Source organism: Theropithecus gelada, chromosome 13, assembly GCF_003255815.1.
Source record: "Theropithecus gelada isolate Dixy chromosome 13, Tgel_1.0, whole genome shotgun sequence".
In the NCBI taxonomy this organism is placed as follows: domain Eukaryota; kingdom Metazoa; phylum Chordata; class Mammalia; order Primates; family Cercopithecidae; genus Theropithecus; species Theropithecus gelada.
This window is the reverse complement of record NC_037681.1, coordinates 52,590,764-52,613,535: the sequence shown is the minus strand read 5'-3', so window position 1 is coordinate 52,613,535 and position 22,772 is coordinate 52,590,764. Positions and strand designations below refer to the sequence as shown.

General features: G+C 38.7%; 1 protein-coding gene and 1 pseudogene across 4 annotated transcripts in view; both read right to left on the bottom strand.

Annotated features, from left to right (window-relative positions):
* SLC30A6 (solute carrier family 30 member 6) overlaps positions 1 to 22,772 on the bottom strand; it is a 58,961-nt gene that overhangs the window by 18,109 nt on the left and 18,080 nt on the right. For 2 of the 4 annotated variants that reach the window (XM_025354283.1, XM_025354282.1), the window contains 7 exons: positions 22,114 to 22,179; positions 13,714 to 13,794; positions 13,180 to 13,215; positions 12,152 to 12,246; positions 8,094 to 8,142; positions 7,658 to 7,777; positions 1,428 to 1,530 (listed from right to left, as the gene is read on the bottom strand). In XM_025354283.1, coding sequence (XP_025210068.1) covers positions 1,428 to 1,530; positions 7,658 to 7,777; positions 8,094 to 8,142; positions 12,152 to 12,246; positions 13,180 to 13,215; positions 13,714 to 13,794; positions 22,114 to 22,175 — 546 coding nt within the window. In that variant the 5' untranslated portion in view covers positions 22,176 to 22,179. Of the gene's footprint in view, positions 1 to 1,427; positions 1,531 to 7,657; positions 7,778 to 8,093; positions 8,169 to 12,151; positions 12,247 to 13,179; positions 13,216 to 13,713; positions 13,795 to 22,113; positions 22,180 to 22,772 lie in introns of all 4 variants that reach the window. The other 2 variants (XM_025354284.1, XM_025354285.1) reach the window with 2 other exon arrangements.
* Positions 2,092 to 4,532, bottom strand: LOC112605272 (annotated as a pseudogene).

Genomic DNA, 22,772 nt, shown 5'->3' with positions numbered 1-22,772 from the left:
TAAAAAAAAAAAAAAAAAAAAAAAAAAAAGTTTGAAATTTTAAAGTCTCACTAACTCAGTGGCAGGAAATAATAAAATAGTCATAACCAGATTATACAAAAACCAGAGCGCATTACTGAGGGAAAATAAATATCTAAAAAAAATTTCAGGCTGGGTGCAGTGGCTCATGCCTGTAATCTCAGCACTTTGGGAGGTTCAAGGTGGGTGGCTCACCTGAGGTCAGGAATTTGAGACCATCCTGGCCAATGTAGTGAAACCCCAACTCTACTAAAAATACAAAAATTCTAGCCATGCGTGGTGGCACGTGGCTGTAGTCCCAGCTACTTGGCACGCTGAGGGAGGAGAATCGCTTGAACCCAGGAGGTGGAGGTTGCCGTGACCTGAGTTTAGCGCCACTGCACTCCAGCCTGTGCAACAGAGACTCCGTCTCAAAAAAAAAAAAATTTTAAGTAACATTGTTTTCACTTGAAACATAATAATAATTTTAAATTTATGATTTTGTCACATTATAAATACAGGAGGATTTGTGCCTATTTTACGGGCTAATGGACTTTCATCAAGTTCTTACTATATGAATTTCAGAGATTATTGTTTGACTTCATTTCTAGCAGGAGCTTCCAGTAACTAAAAATTTCACAATCTGTACTGTTAAAGGGAGGGCATTAACAAAACATTTTGTTTTGTTTTTCTGAGATGGAGTCTTGCTGTGTCACCCAGGCTGGAGTGCAGTGGTATAACGTCAGCTCACTGCAACCTCCGCCTCCTGGGTTCAAGCAATTCTCCTGCCTCAGCCTCCTGAGTAGCTGGGATTACAGGTGCATACCACCATGCCTGGCTAATTTTTGTATTTTTTTAGTAGAGACAGGGTTTCACCATGTTGGCCAGGCTGGTCTTGAACTCCTGACCTTGTGATCCACACACCTTGGCCTCCCAAAGTGCTGGGATTATAGGCGTGAGCCACCTCGCCCGGCCAAAAAACTTTTTGTAATTAAAAAGTATGGCTGGGCACAATGGCTCTCGCCTATAGTCCCAACACTTTGGGAGGCCATGGCAAGAGGATCATTTGAGCCCAGGAGTTTGAGATTAGCCTGGGCAACATAGTGAGAGCTCATCCCTACAAAAATTTTTAAAAATTAGCTGGGTGTGGTGGTGTGTACCTGCAGTCCTAGCTACTCAGGAGACTGAGGTGGGACGGTCCTCTGAGCCTGGGAGGTCAAGGCAGCAGTGAGCCGAGATCCCACCACTGTACTCCAGTCTAGATGACAGAGCGAGGCCCTGTCTCTTAAAAAAATAATAATAATAATAATAAATTAAATTAAATTAAAAAATAAAAATTTCACAATCTGGTAGAAGAACACAGGCAACTTTTTAATCTGGTAGAAGAACATGGCTAACATTAAGCATGTACATTGGAAGAAGAACCTTACCTGGAGTAAGACTTTCCCACTGTACACACTCATGGGATACATAGTGCCAAATGTCATCAAGGCAATGGCTATAGCAGAGGCAGTGTCTACGGCAAAATAATTACTGAAAGGAAAAAACAATTTTACATTTTAAATTTATATCTCACTGAGCATATTACAACTAAATCTCCTGAACATTAATTATCTAAACCAACAGGACTGAGCAACAGGACACAATTTTACCATAATTGGCTACTACTAGCAAAGAAACATTTCAAAGAAAAAAACTCCAGTTTTTAGAATTCTTTCCTGTCAAAGTTTAGTGGAAAAATAACTAATAATTATGTTAATTAGGAAGAGGTATGATGAAAAAAATGTGGACATTTCTCCGTTATGCATTTTTTTGTCAAACTACCTGTCAACTAGAAAGAGCTGAAATATATTTTTTTGCTTGAGACAGACAAAAAACTTCAACTGGTAATTTTTTTTTTTTTAAAGAGACAATAAAAGGAGGTTTTTTAATTCAAAGGTGTAACTGGATAAGTAGATTTGTTTACAACCATTCTTGTGAAATACTTTTTAAAAAAATATGACCAATTTCTTTGCAAATAGTAGACACATACCTCAACTATGATGACCTAATTTTTGGTGGATAATGTACATGATTAGGCAGATAAAGACAAGCTCATACTGGTAGATTAACCATCAAATAGTGAAAACTCTGTTTGTAGCTCCCACTTCTTGATCGATTTCTATTCCCACTTCATCTTTTACCACCTTGTCGACTTCCTGAGCAACTCCTTTGTCCACTCTGTCTACCTGACCGGCTGCCAGATCAACCACTTGACCAGCCGGACTGGCCATTTGACCAGCAACACCTCTGTCTGGAATTAGAGGATGTGTTTCCATCATAATAATCTTCAATTTCAGGTAATTTGGCTGGCACTGAGAGTATCCAGTCGGAATCATGCCACTCTGCCTGTAACCTTTCTGACTTAGTTGTAGGAACACCAAAGCAAACACCCACATTTCCTTTCAGGAGGCACATTCTGGTAATCTGAGACACTGCATTACTACTCAGCTTTCTGTTAAGTTCTTTTCAAGCACAGCTGACATCTTGTATTTCCTCTAGGCTTTCCAGATTCATGGTCACAAATCCCTTATCAGAGGTGATCAAAGATCGTGGTTCAAAGCTTGATGCACCAGAAATGTGGGCCAAAGCTGCAGCCAAGGCATCCACTGCCCCTTTCTCTTCTATTAGTATCTGAGCTGATGGTTGGAAAAAATCAACAGCAGCATAAAAAAAGGAAGCCAGAGAGCTTATGGCATCCATGCTTTTAGACTTAACTAAATAAATTGTAGAAGGAACAGCTACACATTTAAAAGTAATTCCTGCTTTTTGTTCCACATATCTTAGTTGACCTCTTTCTCTTGGTTGATAAAAACATATACAAATCCCTGTCCGTCCAGCGTCTACCTGTGCGTCCAGAATGATGGATATAGGACTCAATATTCTGAGAAGAACTTTGAATCACCAGGTCAACTTCAGGAATGTCCAAACCACCGGCAGCCACATTGGTTGCCACCAAAACTTTAAAACTACCTTCTCTGAAGCCTTTTAGTGTAATTTCTCTTTGTGACTGTGCAATGTCCCCATGTAAACACTGGGCATTCTGTTTTATGTGTGGATTCATGGCCATTTCAGTTACATTCCTCTTGGTCTCACAGAAAATAATAGCCCTCCCTTCAGACCCACTGCAGACTTGAAGGACATCTCCAATAACTGCTGGCCTCTGAGAGCAATGACACTGGATGGCCAAATGTTCCACAGTAGCTGCAGCCTTTTGAGTCATTTTTCTAACAAGGTCAACCTGTTCGTATCTGGATTTCATGCATTTTTTTGCAACTTTGTATACTCACTGTCGGCAAGCTGCAGAAAAAAGTAAAGTCTGAGGATTGTCTTCAGAATCAGTTTTGTAGGATTCATGAATAATATCTTCAACTTGTTCAGCAAAACCTAAATCTAACATTTGATCCACTTATCAAGCACAACGTGGCACAGTTTAGAAAGATCCAATCGGAGCTGGGCGCAGTGGCTCACGCTTGTAATCCCAGCACTTTGGGAAGCCAAGATGGGCGGATCACGAGGTCAGGAGATCGAGACCATCCTGGCTAACATGGTGGAACCCCGTCTCTACTAAAAATACAAAAAAAAATTAGTCGGGCGCGGTGGCAGGCACCTGTCGTCCCAGCTACTTGGGAGGCTGAGGCAGGAGAATGGTGTGAACCCAGAAGGTGGAGCTTGCAGTGAGCCCAGATCACGCCACTACACTCCAGCCTGGGCGACACAGCAAGACTCCATCTCAAAAAACAAACAAACAAACAAAAAACTGTTTCTTGATTTCTCTGGAGTCTTTCAATCAAAGGGATGGCAAAAGAGAATGTCTTTCTTTCCTGTTCCCGTCCGTGCTTGAGCTATTAAATTTTTCCTTCATATACAGGACCAAAAGTCTTAACTAGAATAGGAAAGAGAGATGTTTCCTATTCAGAACTTTGACCTTTCAGAAGTTTCACATTCTCTTCAGAAATGGGAAAATTGGAGAGGCTCCTTCTTTCTGCTCACGTGTTAAGGTCTCCTCTAGTTTATTATCACTTGATTTATGAGTAGAACTATCTAAGGATGATACTTGCTTTTTTTTTCACATTCATCAATATCTCCATTCGGTAGATCTTTTCTTACTGACTTACGAGATTTAAAGAATTCATCTGAAAGTCTATTAAATCCTCCTTCAGTATCTCCATTTAGCTTCTCTTTCATTTTAGTTTTTTTCATCTTGGGAGCATCCAGGTAATCTGTAACACCATTTTCTCTTGTTCCTGATTTCTCATCTGAGTCATAATGGTGCCTTGACTTCCTTCTGTCACTCCAGCACTATGTAATGTGCTTTCAGCGTATCTTGTTTCAATCTTCGTAACAACCATATAAAGAAAGTACAGGTCCATAATCCATTATCTGAAATTGTGATATCCATAACGCCCTTTTGCCTCTCCTTCTTCTGGCTCTCGGACTCCTCCAAGGGTGCTTCCAGTTCCATAATGTACCCCCAGAGGAGTTTCCCAGGCATTACTGGCCACTGCTGCCTCCCTCCGGATACAGTGGCCACAACCACCTACAGGCAGAAAAAACCTGAAAGGAAGCAGGGGCAGGGCGGCTGCTCGGCCTTGGCCGTGTGTCACTCAACTAGTAATTTTTGATACAGGAAGACTAATGAAATATATAAGTAATTATATCAATTTTCCAGTGAGCAATAATTATTTCCAATAAAAGTTCAAATTCCCCAGGAATTTCACCAGGTAAGATTCTCCAGGAATTTTTTATGGTAACACTGTAGCCAACATCAACAATTCAAACTGGCTGAAGTTCTACCAACAATACAGACCAAAATGCCAATAATTAAAAGCTGATTGTGCACTCTTTTCTACTTTTCCCCACATGCTGGGAATAGAAATGTGAATGACACACAATCCTTGCCCTAGAAATAATAGGAGATACACATGTGAAAAACATAATGAAGCACTTCGGGCACTAAGGCAGAAATGTCTACAGTGTACCATGGCTGCACCAAAGATTGAGTGACAAGGCTACTGGGGTGGGGATAATCCAGAAAGGCCAAATATAAAAAGAGAAGGTGACATTTGGGCAGAGACTTCAAAGATGAGCAAGTGAAAGCAGCATGTGCAGGGGCATGAAAACCATCACTCAGCAATAAAACCACAAATGGTCAGGAATACATAGATGGTTAGTAAGGTTGGTAGGAGCCTGATTACACAGGACTCTGTGTAATATAATTATATTATATATATGACAATATTATATATTATATATGTTGATAATATAATATATATCATGATATAATATATCATCATAATTATATCATGATATATTATATATCATAATTATATCATGATATAATTATGATGATATATAATATCATGATATATATTATATATATATGTCTCATATATATATATAACCTCCACCTCCTGGGTTCAAGCGATTCTCCTGCTTCAGCCTCCCAGGTGGTTGGGATTACAGGTGTGCATCACCATGCCCAGCTAATTTTTGCATTTTTAGCAGAGACAGGGTTTTGCCATGTTGGCCAGGCTGGTCTTGAACTCCTGACCTCAGGTGACCTGGCCGCCTTGGCTTCCCAAACTGCTGGGACTACAGGTGTGAGCCATCGCACCCAGCCAAATAAATAAATATTAATCAACAATTACACAAGGCTTGGAGATGAATTAGAAATGGCTTGGGGAGTAGTGAGAGGGGAGGAGGGAGGAAAAGTGGATATTTAAGGATGCACTGGAGTTCTTCAAAAAACTAAAATATTAGGGGGATGTGGGGGGATGGTTAACGGATACAAAAATATAGTTAGAATAAATAAAATCTACTATTTGATAGTAAAACAGCGTTACTACAGTCAACAATAATTTATTGTACATTTAAAAATAAACAAGAGCATAATTAGATTATAACACAAAGAAAAAATAAATCCTTGAGGTGATGGATACCCCATTTATCCTGATGTGATTATTAGGCACTGTATGCCTGTATCAAAATAACTCATGTACCCCATAAATATATATACCTACTATGTGCCCACAAAAATAAAAAATTAAATAAATTAGATAAATACAGAATTATCATATCATATGACCCAGTAATTTCACTTCTGGGTATATACCCACAAGAATTAAAAGGAAGGACTCAGGTATTTGTACACTCGGGTTCACAGTGGCATTATTCACAATAGTGAAAGAAATGGAACCAATTCAAATATCCATTGATAGATAAATGGGTAAACAAAATGCGTTGTTTACCCATTATGCACTGGAATGTGACTCAGCGTTAAAAAAGAACGAAATTCTGACACGTTACAACATAGATGAACATTGAGGACATTATGCTAAGTGAAATAGGCACACACAAAAGAACAAATATTATATGATTTTATTTCTATGAAGTACTTAGAGAAGTCAAATTCCTAAAGACAGAAAGTAGAATGGTGGTTTCCAGGGGCTGTGAGGAGGAAGAAAAGGAAAGCTGTTTAATGAGCATGGAGTTTAAGGAAGGAAGGAGGAAAAAGGTTCTGGAGATGGATGGTGGTAATGGTTGCATGTAACATCACTAAATTGTACACTCAATGTAAATAAAAAACTCTATGTTGGGATTATAGGCATGAGCCACCATGGCAGGTGGATCACCTGAGGTCAGGAGTTCAAGACTAGCCTGGCCAACATGGCAAAACCCCATCTCCATTAAAAATACAAAATTAGCCGGGTGTGATGCCAGGCGTCTGTAATCCTGGCTACTCGGGAGGCTGAGGCAGGAGAACTGCTTGAACTCGGGAGGCGGAGGTTGCAGTGAGCCGAGATCATGCACTCCAGCCTGGGCACCAAGAGCGAAACTCCATCTCAGGAAAAAAACAACTCTATGTTATGTATATTTTAATGCAATTTAAAATAAGAATGCATTGGCATAAATGACAGTATTTTTCTTGTATCTCCCATTCACTGAGATGGGAGATACAAGAAAAAACAGCTTCGGAGTTAAGGGAAAATAGGTTCAGTTAAAGTAGACACATACAGAAGTCAGGAAGACACGTCTTTTGTAATTCAATAGAGATGTGGGCTAGAAATAAAAATCTGGGAATCCCACAGAAGTAGCAAACAAAAACAAATACTTGCATGTGATTTTAAAGGAAAATACACAAAACAGCAAGAAGAAGAAGGACAAATTCTAGTAAAGACTAATATTTAAAAGGTGGGTAGCCAAAGAATCATATGCCATAACGTGTTAAGCTTAAAGCAGCTGTAAAGCCTATTTCCTAAAAGGCTTTATTTTTAAAAAATTGTTTCACACCTACGTCCTCTTCTCCTCCCTCTCTCAGCAATAGCAGCTGTGGTTCAGATCTCTTTCTTACTGTTCTCTTTTCTGTTTTACTCATCAGGTCAGCAGTAGGCAATTTAAATTGTTTTCCAGTCTGCTTTATATACTGTGGTAAGAAATACTTATTGAACCCAAGCCCCTTAAGTTTTCAGATGAAGACACCTAAGGAAAAGACGTGATCTAAGTTACACAGGTCATAAGCAAAACTGCTAGAAGCTTGACCACTATCCATCCTGCTGATGCTCTTAAAATTAAGGCCCCAGAAATCAAAACATACTTGACAACAATAAAAAATACTCACTTAATTTCAATGAGCATATATGTAATGCAAAGAGCAAATGCTCCAGCAAGATCAATCAAAACAAATGGATTCATTCGGGGAAGGAAGATACTGCTAAGTCCTGGAATAATTCCACACAAGCTAAGAAAAAACAAACAGAAAGAGTATCCATTAGCAGAACTCACATAAAACTGGTGACAACCTTGTAAAGGTAATTTGTATTTTGGTACCACATAGTGTACTTCTTAAAGAAAGCAAAAAGGATTTGTGAACAAAGCCCTTTCACTTATAAAGTTCTCTTTTGTATCGTCAATTAAAAAGTAAAAGGAGAATAACAATCTGATCTGTGTGATTCATGTAGTAACCTCAGCAATGAATAATTTAAGTTCCCATGATAGATGCATTTCTTGTGTATTCCTTTAAATTATGCATATCATGAAACTCCGTAACATCTTACCTTCGACTAAGATCTGCAACATGCTCTTGAAGCCAGCTCGTACTAGCAGCTTTAAGAAGAAAATACTTAAATTATCTATATAGAAGAAAATAAACCACTATCCGAAATATTTGAGTTCTTTAATTTTAAAAAATAAATTTGGCAGTGATTGAATAACATTACAAAAGAACATGCTACTCCTCAAATCTATAAATGTTTCCTCTTTTATGCCCTTATGCCACTAAGTCAAAAGCAGTTTCTTTTTTTTTTTTTTTTTTTTTTTTTTTGAGACAGAGTCTGGCTCTGTTGCCCAGGCTGGAGTGCAGTGGCCGGATCTCAGCTCACTGCAAGCCCCGCCTCCTGGGTTCACGCCATTCTCCTGCCTCAGCCTCCCGAGTAGCTGGGAGAACAGGCGCCCGCCACCTCGCCCGGCTAATTTTTTTTTGTATTTTAGTAGAGACGGGGTTTCACCGTGTTAGCCAGGATGGTCTCGATCTCCTGACCTCGTGATCCACCCGTCTCGGCCTCCCAAAGTGCTGGGATTACAGGCTTGAGCCACCACGCTCGGCCAGCAGTTTCAACTATTATACAATATACAGTTGACCTGAAGGAATTAGTGAACTTAGATATGTCATTGTTACTATTAAAGTTTTAAAGATTCTTTATACTTTTTCTTTTGAGATGGAGTTTTACTCTTTTTGTCCAGGCTGGAGTGCAGGGGTGCCACCTCGGCTCACTGTAACCTCCCTCTCCTGCGTTCAAGCAATTGTCCTGCCTCAGCCTCCCATGTGGCTGGGATTGCAGGGGCATGCCACCACACCTGGCTAATTTTGCATTTTTAGTAGAGATGGGGTTTCACCATGTTGGTCAGGCTGCTCTTGAACTCCGGACCTGGGTTTCACTATGTTGGTCAGGCTGGTCTTGAACTCCTGACCTCAGGTGATCCGTCTGCCTCGGCCTCCCAAAGTGCTGGGATTACAGGTGTGAGCCACCGTGCCCGGCGGTTCTTTATACTTTTAAGCAGAGCTTCCTAACCAGTGTGCTGGGAATGGGCCATAGGTATAGGCTGAGTATCCCAAATCTGAAAACCAAAAATCCACAACTTTGAGCACCAACATGATACTCAAAGGAAATGCTCATAGGAATATTTTGAATTTTGAATTTTCAGGTTTGGGATGCTCAACTCATATATATAATTCAAAGACTCCAAAATCTAAGACAACCTAAAATGTGAAACACTTCCGGCCCCAAGCATTTCAGATAAGGGATATTCAAATGACATACAAATTACTTCCCTCAACTCTCAAAAAAGCCAGGTGAGGACCTGGATACCTACAAAGATACCTGTCAGTTACTATTCTTGGACAAGTAACCTGTGTCTAGGCTCAAGAATCCTCCTCCATTTATCCCAGAGTGCTACAGAAATATCCATTTTTAAAATGTGTACCATCATGTAAAAAAGATTGGCAAGACTTATGCAAAAGAAAAATAGTTGAGCAGTTAAGTAAGATGTCAGAATATCTGGCTTTAAATCATAGCTCTGCCTTTAACTAGATGTGTAGCACTGGGTAAGTAATTTAATCTCTCAGTGCCTTAGTGTAAAATGGGCATAATAAAAGTATTTACTTCATATGGCTAGAATTAAATGGGCTATTCTACGTATTTAGCAGCGCTTGGCATATAGAAAGTACTTAATATTATTTTCCACTTAAATTTCAAGTAATTTCACAAATCTTTTTTCTTTTTCTTTTTTTTTGAGATGGAGTTTCACTTGTCACCCAGGCAGAAGTGCAATGACGTGATCTCGGCTCACTGCAACCTCCACCTACCAGGTTAAAGGGATTCTCCTGCCTCAGCCTCTCGAGTACCTGGGATCACAGGTGCCTGCCACCATGCCTGGCTAATTTTTATCATTTTTTAGTAGACAGGGTTTTGCCATGTTGGCCAGGCTGGTCTCGAACTGCTGACCTTGTGATCCACCTGCTTTGGTCTCCCAAACTGCTGGGATTACAGGCGTGAGTCACCACACCCAGACTTCATTATTTTTAAAGCCAGAGTCTTGCTATGTTTCCCAGGCTGGACTCAAACTCCTGAGCTCAAGCAATACAATCACCTCAGCCTCCTGAGTAGCTGGGACTACAGGCACATGCTACCAAGCCCAGCTAATGTCACAAATCTTGATGTTTCTGGGAACCTTCATTTCCAGCTAATGAAAATATACAGTAGGCTGGGAGCAGTGGCTCATGTCTGTAGTCCCAGCACTTTGGGAGGCTGATGTGAGAGGACTGCTTGAGCCCAGGAGTTTGAGCCAGCCTGGATAACACAGGGAGACTTTGTCTCTATAAAAAATAATAATAAAATAAAATTAAATTAAATTAATAAAGATATAAACTAGATAACTTTTCTGGAAATAAATTTGGCAATATACAACAAAGCCTTTAAAAAATACTGTATTTTTAATCCAGTAAATAATTCCTTCTCAGGGAATTTATCCTACAGAAAGAATAAAAAATGCAGACAAAGTTGATCTAAAGAGGCTGATTATAGAGTTATTTATAAAAGGAAAAGTTGGAAATGTATAAAATATTTTAAAATATTCATAACAGAATACTATGCAAGCATTAAAAAATCATTTACATTCAAAGAGTATTTAATGAGAAGCAATACTGAAGACATAATGCTAACAAAAAAGCCAGACATGGCCGGACGCAGTGGTTCATACCTGTAATCCCGGCACTTTGGGAGGCCAGGGTGGACAGATCACCTGAGGTCAGGAGTTTGAGACCCGCCTGGCCAACATGGGGAAACCCCGTCTCTGCTAAAAATACAAAACTCAGCCAGGCATGGTGGCACACGCCTGTAACTCCTTGAACCAAGGAGGCAGAGGTTGCAGTGAGCTAAGATTGTGTCACTGCACTCCTGCCTGGGCAAGACAGTGAGACTCCGTTTCAAAAAAAAAAAAAATAAGCCAGGCATAAAATTGTAATATATACAATTCTAAGTAAGCACATAAAATTATATGTACGTGTGCATACAAAAAAGTGAAAGGAATAACATAGAAATGTTAACATATTATCTGTGGGTCATAAGATTATCAGTAGTCTTATTTCCTTCTTATGTCTTCCTGATCTTTACAGATAAATAGTGTTTCTAAATCTCTGCACCATCTTAAAAATTTCTAGAGTAAGTGTTATAGTATTTTATAAATTATGAATTTTTTTCAAGAAATTCAGGTGATCATAAGTAACATTATTTATTTTTCTAATTCATGCAGTAATTCTTTAACTCATACAAACACAACTTATCTTCATAACATTCATGAAGTTGTTTAAACTTGAATGGGCATTTCAGAAAACTTTCTTCTCTTGACTGTCCTAGAGTGAGATCTAAGAAGATCCACACCTATCTGTGCTTCTCTATACTTCAAAGTGTGGGTCTGTGCAAACATCCCACTTCTGTTTTCACCTCACTTCTCCATCTCTTAGTGGCTAACTCTTTTGTGTGTTAGTGGGATTCCAAAACACTGAAATTGTTGAAAAATGCCAATAATTTAGACTGCAAAAGTGAAAAATCAGTCTGAAGTTGTAAACACTTCAAAATAAAAGAATATTTCAAAAGAAATAAAGTTTGGCTACTTGCAAATATATATGCCCATCCACCATTGCCAACGAGAAGTTCCTGGCAACTTACTTTATTAACAAAATACAACTATTTTCAGTTAGCATATCAACTATTCTAAGCATACTGAGACTTCTAAAATGCTTACAATAGACTTTTCTTAGATAGATTACACATTTAAAATCTCACATTATTTGGTAAATGTAATTTTTCATCATCATATGATTTAATTTACAGGTCACTCCTGCCTGTTTCAAAATAATTTGTTATTTTAAAGCTTGAACTAATGAGATTTTGTTTTATAATTTTCCACTTAAAAAAGACTTGAGAACATTTGGGCTAGTTCTCTCTTCTCTTCAGAATATACTTCCTCATTGATTTGAGTGAATGAAACAAACAAAAGACTTGTTTTTATAAGAGATTAGTTGGATTTTTATATTAATAGTAAATAAAAAACATACCTTCTGAGACATAAGCAAAAGGTTTATTCCGAATAGAAAGCATCGTGAACAGGTTGAAAGAAAGAGCCACAAAAGTACCAACTAATAATCTTCCCCTAAAAAGAATGATAACATTCACCTTTAATTTGTTCTTGGTATTATCAGTAGGTAATTTCAATACGTAGAGGGACTAAGAGGTGGGAAGGAAAGTCTGCTTTAATGATTCAGTGTTTCCAGATACAGAACCTGAACTTAGTTTCTAGCCCCATCACCCATGTCCCATCTATTGTTGCTCCATCTTACAAAGGATAAGAAAGGACTTTTAGCATTAACAGTATCTTCCTACAGGTAAACGCTGTTATAAATCTGTATAAATGTTAATGGTATTTGTTTTATGATATGCTGGACAAATCAGACTTTTCGGAATTACACTGATCAGAATAGATAAGGTCCATATAGTTGGCAACTATGCGGTTGAGAAATACAATTGTTTTTACATATATATGATACATACAATTCTCTTTTCATATATATATGAAAATCACATAGTTGCAATATATATGAAACATATATATACATTTCTTTTTTTTTTGGAGACAGGGTCTCACTCTGTTGCCCAGGTTGGTCTTGAACTCCTGGGCTCAAGCGATCCTCCTGCCTTAGCCTCCCAAAGTGCTGGGGTTACAGGTGTGAGCCGCTGAGCCTGGTCCAATTCTCTTTTCTATAGGTGCTATGAAAAGATTTTGAAGGTCAAATTTGAAATTATAGAATACTAGGGGAAGCTGGCTTAGTGCTTCCTAGGTTTGAAATAATGAGAAGCCTGAAGCCAAGATAGAAAGGCCTTCCTGTGCAGTATAAAAATATTTAGAACTTGGGAACTGTTAAGGGTGAAGAAATGGAGTCTTGGTATTTGGGAATTTTGTTTGTGAAATAAAAGCAAAAACTTATGCTGCCACAGTCTGAACTCTGACATTGGCCAACTGTTTAATAATACATCAATTAATAATTAAGAATCAATAGTAAATTATATATCGAAAATAAAATCTCACGTGTGTATCTCGGGCTGTTCCAAAAAGCGTTCTGCACTAAAATAAATAAAAATGTATTAAATAAGTCCTATAAATTGTAAAGTTAAAAAGCTTTATTAAATATATCATTAACCCACCTTAAGGTTCACAAAATCTTTTAGTAATATAACTATTAACTATTAGCAGTGATGAGGCAAGGAGACTCACAAATTATCCTTTTTAGTTGTTTTCTTTTTTCACAAATTGTCCTTAATATGTAATTCAATCTTTCTCTGCCAAGCCAATTTCAATGGGTGTGTAATAAGCATCAAACATGCCTGACTGAATCTCTGTTTCATTCACAACCACTTCTGACTCAATTTAGCAGCATCAAGGAAGTAAAAAAAAGTGAAACAGAAGAAAATGTCTGAAACATAAAAAAACTGTACCATCAAAACTCCAGCCCTGCTCATCTAAATTTTCATACCCTTGAAAGCAAATGTGTCTGACGGGTTTCTTTCATGTTCCCAAAGGTGTCATAGGTGGGATTTAGAGTAATATCATATACAAATGTACCTTTCTTTTAATATAAAGAGAGCTCCCAACTGTGCCAAGACTGTGGAGGCAAATACAGCCAGGACTTCTAATCTTTCAAATCTGAAACCAAAACATTAATTAGATCATCACAATTCTTTCAATTCACAAACCAGTCTCTCTAGAACACATTTACATTCATTTATTTGCTCACTTAATACACATAGGTGCTGTCTACTATGAGCCAAACACTGTTAGAGCAGATTAGGGTTTCTAAAAGAATAACAAACAATGAAAATCACAGATTCCAAAGAGTACCTATTTGTATAATTCCCAGGACCCAGAAGAGAGAGCACCTTCAGCCCATGCCAGAGGCTTTCTCTTCCCAGAAATACTTTACAATTATTAAAAAAAAAAAAAAAAAAAAAAAGACAATTACCAGGACCCACTTATAGTCCTTATTTTTCTAGAAATAATCACAATCATAATAACAACACTTAATTGACCCACTGTGCATTAGACACCAGAGTACTTAACATATTACCTCATCTAAACCTCCCAACCGTTTTAAAATTACTTTATCCACTTTTTTCTTTTTTTTGAAGAGATGGGGGTCTCGCTATGTTGCCCAGGCTGGACCCTGAACTCCCAGGCTCAAGTAATCCTCCCAGCTCAGCCTTCTGAGTAGCTGGGACTACAGGCATGTGCCACCACACTTGGCTCAGTTCTTTTTTTTTCAAACAGATAAGAAATTTAGGACATAAAGAAGAAAAGTAACTGTTTTGATTCATATAGCTAGCAAGTAGAAGGTTTTCAAACTCAGACACTCTGACTCTAGAGTTCATATTTTAACCACTTATTATACTGCCTCTCATTTCTATACATAATTACAGTGACATTATGAGCATATTTTATAATCCCTAGACTATAAGCCAGAGGCCAGGAACTGTTGTTTTAGTTTTTCCTGCAACACATGGTCTAACGGTATTCAATATTTACGGTAAGTATAAATGCTTAAAATTTTTCAAGAAAATAATCATGGAGGCACAGAAAAAATTAAAAAAATTAAGGCTGTACATCACATTGTTATGTGTAAAGGAAAAATGTTGGAATCAACAATATAACTGTTTGTTTATATATTATTAAACAAAAAAAGTATTTATTGACATGGAAAAAGGTGAGTGAAAAAAGTAGGTTATAATAGAATACAAATTAAGTGTTTTTTCCAGCTACTGAAAAAATAAAAAAGAACAGGAAAAAACAGTATGCAAATGTACCAACGTTATTTGTGGAATTTGAGAAGCTGATATTAAAATGCATATGGAACTGCAAAACGTGAAGGAAAGCAAAGATAATCTTTTTTTTTTTTTTTTTTTTTTTTTTTTTTTTTTTTTTTTTTTTGAGACGGAGTCTCGCGCTGTGTCACCCAGGCTGGAGTGCAGTGGCGCGATCTGGGCTCACTGCAAGCTCCGCCTCCCAGGTTCAGGCCATTCTCCTGCCTCAGCCTCCGAGTAGCTGGGACTACAGGCGCCCGCCACCACGCCCGGCTAGTTTTTTGTATTTTTAGTAGAGACGGGGTTTCACCATGTTAGCCAGGATGGTCTCGATCTCCTGACCTCGTGATCCGCCCGCCTCGGCCTCCCAAAGTGCTGGGATTACAGGCTTGAGCCACCGCGCCCGGCCGTAGCAAAGATAATCTTGAAGAAGAACGAAGCTGGAAGATTTATACTACCAGATATCAACAAGTATTTCAAAGCTGTAATAATTAACATAGTACGGTACTAATCCAAGAACAAATACACCAAATTGTACAGAAAAGAGAATCTAGAAACAGGCCTACACATATATAGTCATCTGATTTGTGAAAAAGGTGGCACATAAAAGCAATAAAGAAGAGCCAGGTGCAGTGGCTCACACATGCAATCCCAGCACTTTGTGAGGCCGAGGCAGTTCAAGATCAGCCTGGCCAACATGGCGAAACCCTGTCTCTACTAAAAATACAAAAAATTAACTGGGCATGGTGGTGTGCGCCTGTAATCCCAGGTGCCTGGGAGGCTGAGGCATGAGAATTGCTTGAAGGTGGGAGATGGAGGTTGGAGTGAGCCAAATTGCGCTACTGCACTCCAGAATATGCCTTTACTCCTGCTTCACACCACACCAAAAAAATCTATTCCAACTGGATTGTAGGATTAAATATGAAAAATTGAACAGTAAGGCTTCTAGGTGATAACAGGGCAAAGTGTCTTTACGACCTGGGGGCATGCCAAGATTTCTTAACAAATACACAAAAGGACCAACCCGAAAAAATAAATTTAATTTAAAACTTTTTTTTTTTTTTTTTGAGACGGAGTCTCACTTTGTCGCCTAGGCTGGAGTGCAATGACGCGATCTCGGCTCACTGCAACCTCCGCTTCCCGGACTCAAGTGATTCTCCTGTCTCGGCCTCCCAAGTAGCTGGGATTACAGGCACCCACCACCATGCGTGGCTAATTTTAGTATTTTTAGTAGAGATGGGGTTTCACCATGTTGGCCAGGCTGGTTTCGAACTCCTGACCTCAAATGATCCGCTCACCTCACCCTCCCAAAGTGCTAGGATTACACGTGTGTGCCACCGTGCCCGGCCTAAAATTTAAAACTTTTATTCATCAGAAGATACCATTAAGAAGAAGGGCAACTAAGAGAAGGAGAAGATACTTATATAGAAAGAACTGTTACAGATTAATAAAGAAAAAGGGAAAATGGTTAAAAGATTTTTAACAAGCATTTTTAAAAAGAGGTGATCTGAATGGTTAATCAACATATGCAAAGGTGCTCAATTAGTTGTAAGGAAAATAACTTAAAACCACAATGAAATACCACTACATACCATAGAATGGCCTTTATAAAAAAGACAGTAACAGCTGGGCATGGTGGCTCCACACCTGTAATTCCAGTTACTTGGGGTGTGGGAGGATCGCTTGAAGCCAGTTCAAGACCAGCCTGGGCAATATGGTGAGACCCCTGACTCCAAAAATATGTTAAAAATCAGCCAGGCATGGTGGGATGTGCCTGTAGTCCTAGCAACTCAGGAGGCTGAGGCAGGAGAGTCACCTGAGCCCAGGTGTTGAAGGCTGCAATGAGTTATGATAATGCCAACAGAGTGAGACCCTGCCTCAAAAAAAAAAAAAAAAAAAAAAAATGCTGGGTGCGGTGGTTCATGCCTGTAATCCCAGCACTCAGGGAGGCCAAAGTAGGTGGATTACTTGAGGTCAGGAGTTCAAGACCAGCCTGGACAACATGGTGGAACCCCATTTCTACTAAAAACAAAAAAATAAAAAAAACTAGTCAGGCATGGTGGTGCATGCCTGTAGTCTCAGCTACTCAGGAGGCTGCGGCACAAGAATCACTTAAATCCGGGAGGCGGAGGTTGCAGTGAGCCGAGGTCGCGCCACGGCACTCCAGCCTGGGTGACCAAGTGAGACGCTGCCTTAAAAAAAAGATTAAAAAAAAAAAAAGACAATACCAACTGTTGGCAAGGACACAAAGCAACTGCAACTCTCAAACACTACCAGTGGGAGTATACATTGGTAAAACTGCTCTGGAAAACGGTTTGGTATTATCTTATCTTTTAATAATGAACATGCAAATCCAAACTAATTCCACTCAAAGATACATACCCAACATAAATGGGTACATATGTGCACTAAAAGATATATACAAGAATGTTCAGAAGTAGTTTTATTTATAATGGCTAAAAAGTGAAAGTCATCTAAATGTCCTTAACAATTAAGCAATTTGTGATATAGTCATATAATGGAATATGATAGCAAAGAACAAGAATGAACAAGATAGCACATACTATATTCCATCTACAGGATACTCAGAGACAGGCAAAACTAATATGCAATGTTAGAGGTCACATTACCAGTTACTTCTGGTAGGGTCTGAATGGACATGAAGGGAGGTTTTGGGGGACTTGTGATGTTTTATATCATGATCCAGATAGTGGCTATACAAATGTATTCCTTTCTTAAAATTCATTAAGTTGCAAAAAGATATTACAGAAAACAAGACAGGGTCTCTACTTTCACGAAATTTACTTTTTTTTTCTTATTTTTTGAGATGGAAGATGGAGTATAGTGGCACCATCTCCGCTCACTGCAGTATCCGCCTCCCCATCTCAAGTGATTCTCCTGCCTCAATCTCATGAGTAGGTGGGACGACAGGCTTGCACCACCACGCCTGGCTAATTTTTGTATTTTTAGTAGAAATAAGGTTTCACCATGTTAGTTAGGCTGGTCTCAAACTCCTAACCTCAGATGATCCTCCCACCTCGGCTTCCCAAAGTGCTGGGATTACAGGCATAAGCCACTGCACCCAGCTATGAAATTTACATTTTAAAGGGTAGGGACAGAAAAACAAATACCTGGTTTGGTAAGTTCTGTACAGAGAATTATAGTAGTCTGATGTGACAAGAGATTAACCAGATGACTATTTTTGATTGGGCTGTTCAGTCACTTAATGGAAATTAGCATTTAGTGATATTAAGATATGAATAACACAATGGAGCCAGCCTTGCAAAGATCAGGTGACGAGCATATCAGGCAGATCTTATACAAAGGCCCTAAAATAGGAATGAGTAGTGTTCAAACAACAGAAAGAAAGTCAGTGTCCTATAGAGGGCATGAGAGGATTAAGTTGAAGAAAAGTAGGCAGGGTCCCGATCATATAAGGGCCTTGTAAATTAGAAAAAGGAGTTAGGATTTTATCCTAAGTATTATGGGAAACAACTGGATGGTTTTAAGGGGACAGTGATAATATGATACAGGTTTAAAAAGAAAAACACTGGCTGCAAATCAAAGTAGCTTGGTCTGGGATGGCAGTAGTGGAGACAGAAATGGGATTGGGGGTTAATTCTGGATGTGTTTGTAGGTTACCTTGACATAATTAATCTGCTAATAGATTAAATGTGGGTGATGAGAGACAGTAATCAACAGAAATTCCCAGAATTTTTTGTTTGAGCAACAAAGTGCTGATGGTATTTGCTGAGATGGGAAAAACTACAAAGGAATAGGTTTTTGGGGAAGAAACCAAGAATTTTTTCCTAAGTTTAAGACACCAATTAGACATCCATGTGAAGCTATCAAGAAGGTAGTCTGAAATTCTAGATAGTTCTCAGGCCTAGAGAACTGGATTTTGAAGTCTCCAGATATATGTGATACTTCAGCTATGTGACTGATTGCAACTATATTTGAGTGTTTAACTTTATTGCTTAACTCCTCCTTTCTTTCCTGTTCACTCTAAGCAAGTGAGCCAAAATGGGAGCTGTCATGTCCTTACATGACCTTGTCTTCTATCCACAGTAACTGATCTATAAAGACTGATGCCTGTTCCAAGCTGGCCCAAGCAACAGTTCTCATGATTTTCTGAACTAGGCAGTATTTATTTTCCAGAAATACTCTAGCTAGCTCTTTATTGCCTACCATAAATATCATTTTAACAGTCATAATTTATTATTTCCTCTCTAGGATGAAGGTGAGAAGGTGTGAATTAAGGTCTTGCTAGGAGTATCATTCCAGACTGGAGGAGAAAAGTCGTCTGAGAGACTGAACATGACATGCAGAGAAAAGCAGGCCTGGGAGGCAAAAAAAAAAAAATGACAATGTCCTCAGTGGTCTAGTGCCTGCACCAGTTACTGTCTTCCCATAGTAGTTTGGTTATATAAATTGTAAAAGTCCTCCCATTTTTTCCCCCCAAACTCATTTTTCTTTTTTCTTTTTTTCTTTTTTTTTGAGACAGGGTCTGGCTCTGTCACCCAGGCAGGAGTAGTAGAGTGGCACCATCTCAGCTCACTGCAACCTCTGCCTCCCAGGTTCAAGCCATCTTCCCAATTCAGTCTCCTGAGTAGCTGGGAATGCAGGCAAACCCCATCACACCCAGCATATTTTTGTATTTTTGTATTTTTTTGTAGAGACAGGGTCTCGCTCTTTGCTTAGGATGGTGTCAAACTCCTAAGCTCAAGTGATCGACCACCTGGGCCTCCCAAAATGCTGGGACTATAGGCATGAGCCACTGCATCTGACTCCCCAAACTAATTTTTTTGAGACAGAGTCTCGCTCCATCGCCCAGGCTGGCATGCAGTGGCATGATCTCGGCTCACTGCAACCTCTGCCTCCCAGGTTCAAGTGATTCTCCTGCCTCAGCCTCCCAAGCAGCTGGGATTACAGGCGCCTGCCACCACACCCAGCTAATTTTTGTGTGTGTTTTCAGTAGAGATGGCATTTCGCCATGTTGGCCAGCCTGGTCTCAAACTCCTGACCTCAGGTGATCCACCCACCTTGGCCTCCCGAAGTCCTGGGATTACAGGCATGAGTCACCGCGCCAGGCCCCAAACTAAGTTAGATTTCTGTAACTTGCAGTGACAGATTTCCTTATATGGATATATCTACACCTTACAACTGATCATCATAGTGATAATGCAACTCTATCAAATTTCAGTGACACAGGCTGGACCTGGCACTTTGAGGCCAGGAGCTGGACACCAGCTTGGCCAACATGGCGAAACTCCATCTGTACTAACAATATAAAAATTAGCTGAGTGTGGTGGTGCACACCTGTAATACCAGATATCCCGGAGGTTGAGGCATGAGAATCGCTGGAATCTGGTGGGTGGAGGTTGCAATGAGCCAAGATCACACCACTGCACTTCGGACTGGGCAACACAGCAAAACTGTCAAAAAAAAAAAAAAAAGGCCAAGTGTGAAGAATCACACCTGTAATCCCCCAGCACTCTGGGAGGCAGAGGTGGGTGGATCATCTGAGGTCAGGAGTTCAAGACCAGCCTAGCCAACATGGTGAAACTCCATCTCTACTAAAAATACAAAAAAAGAAAAAATTAGCCAGGCGTGGTGGCACACACCTGTAATCCCAGCTACTCGGGAGGCTGAGGCAGAAGAATCGCCTGAACCTGGAAGGCAGAGCCTGCAGTGAGCCCAGATCACGCCACTGCACTCCAGCCTAGGTGACAGAGTGAGACTCTGTCTCAAAAAATAAATAAAATTAAAAATAATAAATATTTTTTAAAAATTCATTTTGATTTATGACTTACAAAAATCCTTATTTTGCATTAAAATTTTATATTTACTTCTTCCCATTGTTTAATAAAACCTAATTTTGTTCAAAAGAATATAGTCCCAATGAATGGTATGGTGGAAAAGAAGAGTAAGTTTGGTCCAAAAGTTTCTTTACTAAAGTAAAATTCCTTGGTTGATATGCCTCTTCAGGTAAAAATAATAATAATAAAGTAAAATTCTTTCAAGTTGTTTCCTAGAATCTAAAAGGAACTCATGTTTAAATACATTTTTAAACCTTTAATATAAAAGATTATTTCCTTTCAACTTTCAGTATTTTTTTTTTTTTTTTTTTTTTTGAGACAGGGTCTTACTCTTGCCACCTGTAATGCAGTGATGAAATTATAGCTCACTGCAGCCTCAAACTCCTGGGCTTAAGCAATCCTCCCACATCAGCCTCCCAAGCAGCTGGGACCACAGGTATATACCACCATGTACAATAATTTAAAAAAATTTTTTGTAGCGACAGGTCTCACTATGTTGCCCAGGCTGGCTTTTAACTCAAACAATCCTCCCGCCTCAGCCTACCAAAGTGCTAGGATTACAGGTGTGAGCCACAGCACCTGGCCTCAGTAATTTTTAAAATTATGGAAACAAATCTCAAATTATTTGTTGACCCATTGCTATCACAAATCCAGTTTCAGATGAAAATCCATCTTTACCACTGCCTAGTATTAAACTATGTCACATTTATTTAACATCTAGAAGATACACTAACATAAAAATCCTTTGTACTTACTCTAGCTAAAATAAATTCCCAAAATATTAAAGAACTTAATGTGAACTTTAAATATTTGCTTTATAAAATGTAAAAAACCTAATGTGAACATTTCATTTTAATATGATTTATACCTTAAATGTTTGTTTCTTGGAAGATGCTTTTCTATCTATTTCCTTTTGTTTTTTTTGAGACGGAATTTTGCTCTGTCGTCCAGGCTGGAGTGCAATGGCACGATCTTGGCTCACTGCAACCTCCGCCTCCTGGGTTCAAGCGATTCTCCTGTCTCAGCCTCTCAAGTAGCTGGAAGTACAGGTGCACGCCACCACACCCGGATGAATTTTGTATTTTTAGTAGAGATAGGGGTTTGCCATGTTGGCCAGGCTGGTCTCGAACTCCTGACCTTAGGTGATCTGCGTGCCTCAGCCTCCCAAAGTGCTGGGATTACAGGTGTAAGCCACTGTGCCCAGCCTATCTATTTTCACTATCTGATCATCATTTCACTAAGTACGCAGCATTTATTTCCAGGAATACTCTAGCTAGCTCTTTATTGTCTACTATAAATAATATTTTAGTAGTCATAAGTTAGCAAAAAATAAAATAATTTGAACTTACCCAAATGAATAGACAGGGCTAGGTTTCCTCATTGTTACCCAGTAACTTATTAAACATGTCATTAAACTAAGTAAAAAGAAAAATAAATTTAGTGTTAGAACTAGAAGAGAACATGTGAAGAGAAATTAAGTTTTCAGAATTCCTAAGTGGTTGAAAGTTATCCGTGTTTGCACAGACTAAATTAATAATAAATTACTCTAATAATTTATTAAGATAATTAATTCTAGTAGTTTACCATCTAATCATAGCATCTGAACGTGTGGTATACTTGTAAGATTTTAACATGTGAAGGAACAGAATAAAGTTATAATACATCAAGTCAGTTAAGTAGAACCTAACCTCATACTTCTACTACACAATGTTATCCACCCTAAATGGTTTCTGTAACTGAAAATGCTAAAAAATGACACATACAATTTTAACTTTGATATGCTTCATCTTTGTTAAAAGTTAAACTAAATATTAATAATACCTTGACAACATTTTGACTGAGATAAAACTATGTTCATTTTCCAAGTGTAGTAGAGATTCCCTCTAAAACAAGTTACTACAATATGAAATTGAGGTAACAACTATCTGTGTTAGACCCAATTAAATATGTTAGTTACCTGATTAATAAAAGGCATTCTTTTTTTTTTTTTTTTTTTTTTTTTTTTTTT